The sequence below is a fragment of the Myotis brandtii genome, unplaced genomic scaffold (genome assembly GCF_000412655.1).
Source record: "Myotis brandtii unplaced genomic scaffold, ASM41265v1 scaffold343, whole genome shotgun sequence".
NCBI classification, from domain to species: domain Eukaryota; kingdom Metazoa; phylum Chordata; class Mammalia; order Chiroptera; family Vespertilionidae; genus Myotis; species Myotis brandtii.
In genome coordinates this window covers 118882-124774 of record NW_005363209.1, presented here as the reverse complement: position 1 = coordinate 124774, position 5893 = coordinate 118882, and the positions used below count along the sequence as shown (strand labels likewise).

Sequence of the window (5893 nt, the reverse complement as noted above, 5' to 3'; positions counted from 1 at the left end):
CCAGAGTGCTGATTGCTGCATCCCGGCGGGCCTGCGCCTGGGGCCGGTGCCGGGAACTTTCAAGCTGGGCAAGTACCTGTCAGACCGCAGGGAACCCGGGCCCAAGAAAAAGGTATTAGCCATTCTGACCTTGGACCCTTGTCCTTCGCCGCCCTGTTCCCTGGCCTCGGAACCGGGAAGATGAGAAAGGGGTGATTGAGTTGTTCGTTACCTGCCAACGGTGCCAGGTGGAAGGGGACTCAGATCGTTGCCCGAAAGTCGCATTAACTGAGCGCGGATGGGGGCCGGGCTGCGGGAAGGGGACGTGGCGGAGAGGAGCCAGCCCCGGGTGGGGGGCCAGGGGCTTTTTGCGTGCCGGGACCACTCGGAACCTGGGGTTCCCCGCAGCTCTGCGGGCTCAGCAGGGGCGCGGATGTCCCGGCCTCTTTCCGCAGATGCTCCTTTCCCCCGCTACCCTCCCCGCCTCAGGGCGTTGAGGACTTTCATTACCTCTTTTCTTCAATGTGCTTATTTGAGGCTTACATTTACCTTAGCATAATCTAATCTCATCTCCGAAATAAATGATCCTTAGGAAACTCTCAGCTCCTAGAACCCCCCACATTTCTCTCCCCGCGGATGTCTGCTGTGGGCTTGGGGCAAATGGATGGAGGGCTAGCTTTGACGCGGGCTCTGAGCGCCCACCGCGCGCGGCACCGTGTTCGGGCGCCTGCAGCCGGGCTCTGAGAGCCCAGGGTCACAACTGGGAGGCGCCAAGGCGAACCCTCCAGCTTTCACTCCCCAATCAACATCGCAAAAGCTGACCAGAGAGGGGTTTTCAAGGCCCCTGCCCGCCCCTCAGGCGTCCCAGCTAGCGTAGCTCTGAGCACAGCCGCCTGGAAGGGAAGGTGGTAGCGGTGGTGGTGGTGGTGGTGGTGGTGGTGGTGGTGATGTGTGTGTGTGTGTGTGTGTGTGTGTGTGTGCTGTGTGGGGGTGTTGGGGGCGGGGGTAGGACCCTAGCTTTGCTTGCCGCTGCCTGGAGCTTCCGGATTGTAAGACATTTCTCAGGTGCTCAGCCAGCGGGACGCGCATCTGGCTGCTCACCCGTCACCCTCTCCTCCGCGGTCTGAAGCCGGGTTTGCAGCGCACGACTCCTTTAACTGCGCTGTCATTGCTTTTCAATGGTTAGCCTCTCTGTTCAAACGTTTTCGCTGCTTGGGTCGCCGGCACCTCCGCGCAGTGCAGGGAGAACGGGGGTGGGCTGGATTGGGAGGGGCTGGGGGACACTCTGGGTTCTGGCACTGACTTCCAAACATCACTACCTGATAATTGGGCTGCTCTCAGAACCGTGAGAGGGAGAGCTAGAGGCGGGTGGGGGTGTCTTGGTACGAGACGCGCCCAGGCGCTCAGGAGAGGATGCTCTCACCCCTAGAGTTGCCGAGGTGGGGCGAGAGGGGGACTGTTATACGAGACAGCCTCCCCTCTTCCTTCCTCTCCCACGCACAGGTCGTAGGTAATTACCCTCTTCCCAGCAGCCCACGGCGATCTGGCCAAAGCGACCACAACCATCTTCCCGAATCGGGTGGGTGGGGTGGAGGATGAACTCTCCGTCTGGGCTGTGGGCCTGGCTGTGGCGCGGGAAGAACGACCACTGCTTGTGTTGCAGGTGCGCATGGTGAGAGGGGAGCTGGTGGACGAATCGGGGGGCTCCCCTCTGGAGTGGATAGGGTTAATCCGGGCAGCCAGGAACCCCCAGGAACAGACTCTGGAAGCTATTGCAGACTTACCCGGAGGACAGGTACTGTGGGCTTCCCACTGCCAATTCTATCCACCTGACCGCCATCAATCTTAAGAGCAAAGCGCTTTAGCTCCCACTCTTTTAAACGTCCCAGGTAGATACTGTTATTTTCCCCGGTTGAAGAATGAGGGAAGTGCGATTCAGAGAGGTCCAATCGTTTTTCCAAGGCCACACAGCGTCTGAGCCCGGATTCGAACCTGTCCTGCCAGTTGTTTTTTGACCAATTACCTAGCAAATGACAGCAAGCTGTTCTGTTCCTTGCATCCCAGATCTTCTACCGAGCGTTGAGAGACGTCCAGCCAGGGGAGGAGCTGACCGTGTGGTATTCCAACTCTTTGGCTCAGTGGTTTGACATCCCCACAATTGCAACTCCGACACACGACGAGAAAGGTATGCCTCTGAGAGGGCCTTCAGGATAGATCGGGTGGGCGAGAGTCCAGCTCTCCTGGGTCTTTGGGAACCCTCCCCTGACTTGAAAAGCCTTTCTCTTGCTCTGTGTAAAACATGAACTTCATGGGGATCATCCTTCCCTATTGCATATCCACATAGACAACTATTTACTCAATTAAGAATCAGTAGCCCCAGGTGGTTTGGCTCAGCGGATAGATTGTCCACCCTCAGACTGTAGGGTCCCGCCTTTGATTCTGATCAAGAGCACAGGTACCTCGGTTGCAGGCTGAGTCCCTGGCCCCAGTTGGGCGCATACAGAAAGCAGCCAATCCATGTGTCTCTCACATCGATGTTTCTCTGTCTCTCCACCTTCCTTCCACTCTCTAAAAATCAATGGAACCATATCCTCGGGTAAGGGTTAAACAAACAAACAAACAATAATCAATAAAGAAGCTGTAACATATTATTAGGGTGATCACATCATGAGCTCCAGAAAGCACAACAAACCTGGAATGCTTTTAGAAGGTGGAAGGCATCTCTTCTTCACTGGTTTGAAGGAGAGTAATGTACTTCTACAGCATTTTAAAAGCATTACACGGTACTTACGGCTGGTCAGTTGGCAGGTACTGAGGCCCTTCCATTTAAATGGTATTTATGCACTTTCCTCTCCCTACTTAAGTCGAATTTGGGATGTATCCCAGTTTCTTCTAAGATTTATTTGAGCCCTTCCAAAGCCAAGAGTGGATTTATGCAAATTAAGGTGCAGTAACTAAAGAGAAAAACATTTCAAAACTTTCCCCAAACACTGAAGAGCACTTCCTGTGGAAAAAGCTGGGAGGTGCTAAAGTAGTTAAGATCCAGAAACTCCCTTTTAATGCTTTCATGACTTTTTTTCTTGCTAATTGTTTATCTGTAATTTCCCCTAAAGACACAGTTAATACTTAAAGTCAATGTAATAAATGCTGTAAAATATTTTAGCATGCTTTTCTCCTGAATTGTCTGCTCAATCTCGGATCTTTACAAATAGGGTTAAAGAAATGAATCTGAATGTGGGAATTAAGAAACACTTCATGAACAAGGCAGAATAAGTTTATTCAAACAATGAATTGCTTCACTTCAGAGTATCTCTGTCTTCTGTAAATTAATTCTATTGATTTTTTTGTGGGTAAATTTGTATGTACAGTATTCGTAAAAATTATTCTCAAGCAGTTTGTTACTTGCATCACATTATATTAAATTATCTTGTCAACTTCTTCCTGTAAAAGAGAAACATGACCAAAGCCCTATAGTGGAGAACAACTACAGAACAATTCTGAGGGCTACTGGCCTTTAGGGGCCATGTATTTCTGCACAGAACACCCTTCCTCAGTCACCCTCAAATAGTATAAAGACAACTTGTTTGAGTGTTGGCCCCATGCTTTCATTTCAGCCAATAGAGCTTATAAATGTCATATAGTAACAGATGTCAAAACAGATACCATTTTCCTTTGGGGGAATGTATGGGTTATATTGAATCCCGACTTCCCACCTTTGAGATGCTTGAAGTCTTGACAACTTTAGGGATGGCTGCTATTCTTCCAATATTCACTAATTCTGGTGAATTTCAATTCCACAGTAACATTAAAGAAAATACTGACCCTTTGTTTTAGGAACGAAGCTTACTTGGCTTTGCATTGAGCTGAGTCATTCTGGGCAGCTTCTGAAAACTCCTTTAAAAAGTGGTGAGGAGCCCTAACCGGTTTGGCTCAGTGGATAGAGCATCAGCCTGCGGACTGAAAGGTCCCAGGTTCGATTCTGGTCAAGGGCATATACCTTTGTTTCCGGCATATCCGCAGGAGGCAGCTGATCCAAGTTTCTAACTCTCTATCTCTCTCCCTTCCTCTCTGTAAGTAATCAATAAAATACATATTTTTTTTTTTAAAAAAAGTGATGAGGAAAGGGAGGTTCTGAATTTAAGAGAAAGGAGTTACTTAAAAGATTAAATCAACATACCTACCAAGAGAACCCAGGTCTCTTCTCTTTCTCCTTCAAGATTTATTTTACATGGTTGTTCAATACAAGGTAACAGAAATATTGAAATAATCTTATCCAAGTCTTTATCCTATCCAATTGGGATAGGATCTGATAGGCAAATCCTCCCCTTCCCTTTCTCTTTCTGCTCTCCCTGTGGCTTCAGCTGGAATAAACTGCTTCTTACATCTGGCGGTTACTACTTGCTTGAGGCAAAGCCAGAAGTAAAATACATGAAGGGGGGAAGATCTGCAATTTTTTCCCATTGTTGTTTTGTAGTAACGTTTTAGAAAGTTGCTCTTCTTAACTGCATGGAGGGAAAATTTAACTCTTCTATTAAATTTAATGAGACTGACATTTACTTTGTATACTTCCTTGTGGCTCAACTAACTTCCTTTTCACATCAATCCTTCCCTTCAGTATTATCAATAAATGTTATTACCAATAACATTTAAAAAGACACCGAATTGCAAATCACTGCTCTCTATACAGACGTAACATGACCTTTTTGAGTGAATATTAACTCCACTATGGGGTCAGAATCTGTTTCATACATGTATCTCTTGATTGTGTTCACAGGCCCTGCGATAAAATAAAAAACAACGAATGTTCATAATATTAAACACACAAAAAATATTTAACAAGGAAACATGTACACAGATCCTAGTAGACAATTGTGCACTTATTAAAAGACTTTACTAGGCTTGGATTTGTGCAGCTATCTAGGAATTAATTAATTAAAAAACTGACAACATAATGCAACATTATCCTTCAGTTTTTAGAACATCAGGACATGGGACTTTTTCTTTTCTCCCATCAAATTAAGTGGGGTTAAAGAGGAAATAAAGATACAAATAATTTAGAAGAATAGTGAATCATAGTCCCTATGTGGTCCTTCAGTTGGTCACGCTCCAGGAAAACCTCAGGCAAAGTGTTTAAGGCTGGGAGGGGGTGGAAAGGGTGGGCAGTGGACATAAAAGACATTGTTCTATGAAAAGGGATGATTACATATGGCCCATACATACAGGATATTGTCTCGCCTGGTAATGAGGCGCTCACGACCATTAGATTGTCCTTTGTTTAGTTTATCCAAACTCCTTGACATACGCCACCTATTCTGCAAACGCCAACAGATGGGCCCAGGCACAGCACAGCCTCAACACTTGATTTAAAGCAACAGCTGCTCTCTGCTCTGTCTATTCCCTGGCCTGTCTGCCTGAGCTCTGCTCTCCCAGCGAAGATTTGCTCCGATGGCCCGGAGAAAGTCTTCGTTGGAAACGCCCAGATCACATCTCTTGGCCTCTCAGTAGTTCCAGAGGATGAAGATCATGACAAAGTTGGCCTTTTAGGGTTTCTCGGGGACCTTGCTATAGTGAGGCTACCGAGCTTAATTTTTCCCGGGGACCCAAGAATACTGCTCCCCCCCATACCGCTGGTCAAAACCTGGGTTTTGCCTTGGGTGCGCTGGCGCTTTCTATCTTGCTTGTTCGCCTCTCACGGGGTCGCTTTTCTCCTCTTTCTCGCCCAGGGGAGGAGCGCTACATTTGCTGGTATTGCTGGAGGACGTTCAGATACCCCAACAGCCTTAAGGCGCACCTACGTTTCCACTGCGTGCTCAGCAGCAGCGCAGGCCGCGCCTACCTGCACCAGGAGCACGCGCCTCGCCAAGGGGCTGCCCCGGCCGCAGATGGCCTTTGCCTCCCTCCGAAACACCCAGTG

General features: G+C 48.3%; 1 protein-coding gene across 1 annotated transcript in view; it reads left to right on the top strand.

Annotated features, from left to right (window-relative positions):
- PRDM13 (PR domain containing 13) overlaps window positions 1–5893 on the top strand; it is a 9430-nt gene that overhangs the window by 1691 nt on the left and 1846 nt on the right. Inside the window, exons 2-5 of the mRNA XM_005871479.1 lie at window positions 5–112; window positions 1643–1774; window positions 2044–2164; window positions 5703–5892. Coding sequence (XP_005871541.1) covers window positions 5–112; window positions 1643–1774; window positions 2044–2164; window positions 5703–5892 — 551 coding nt within the window. The remainder of the gene's footprint in view (window positions 1–4; window positions 113–1642; window positions 1775–2043; window positions 2165–5702; window position 5893) is intronic.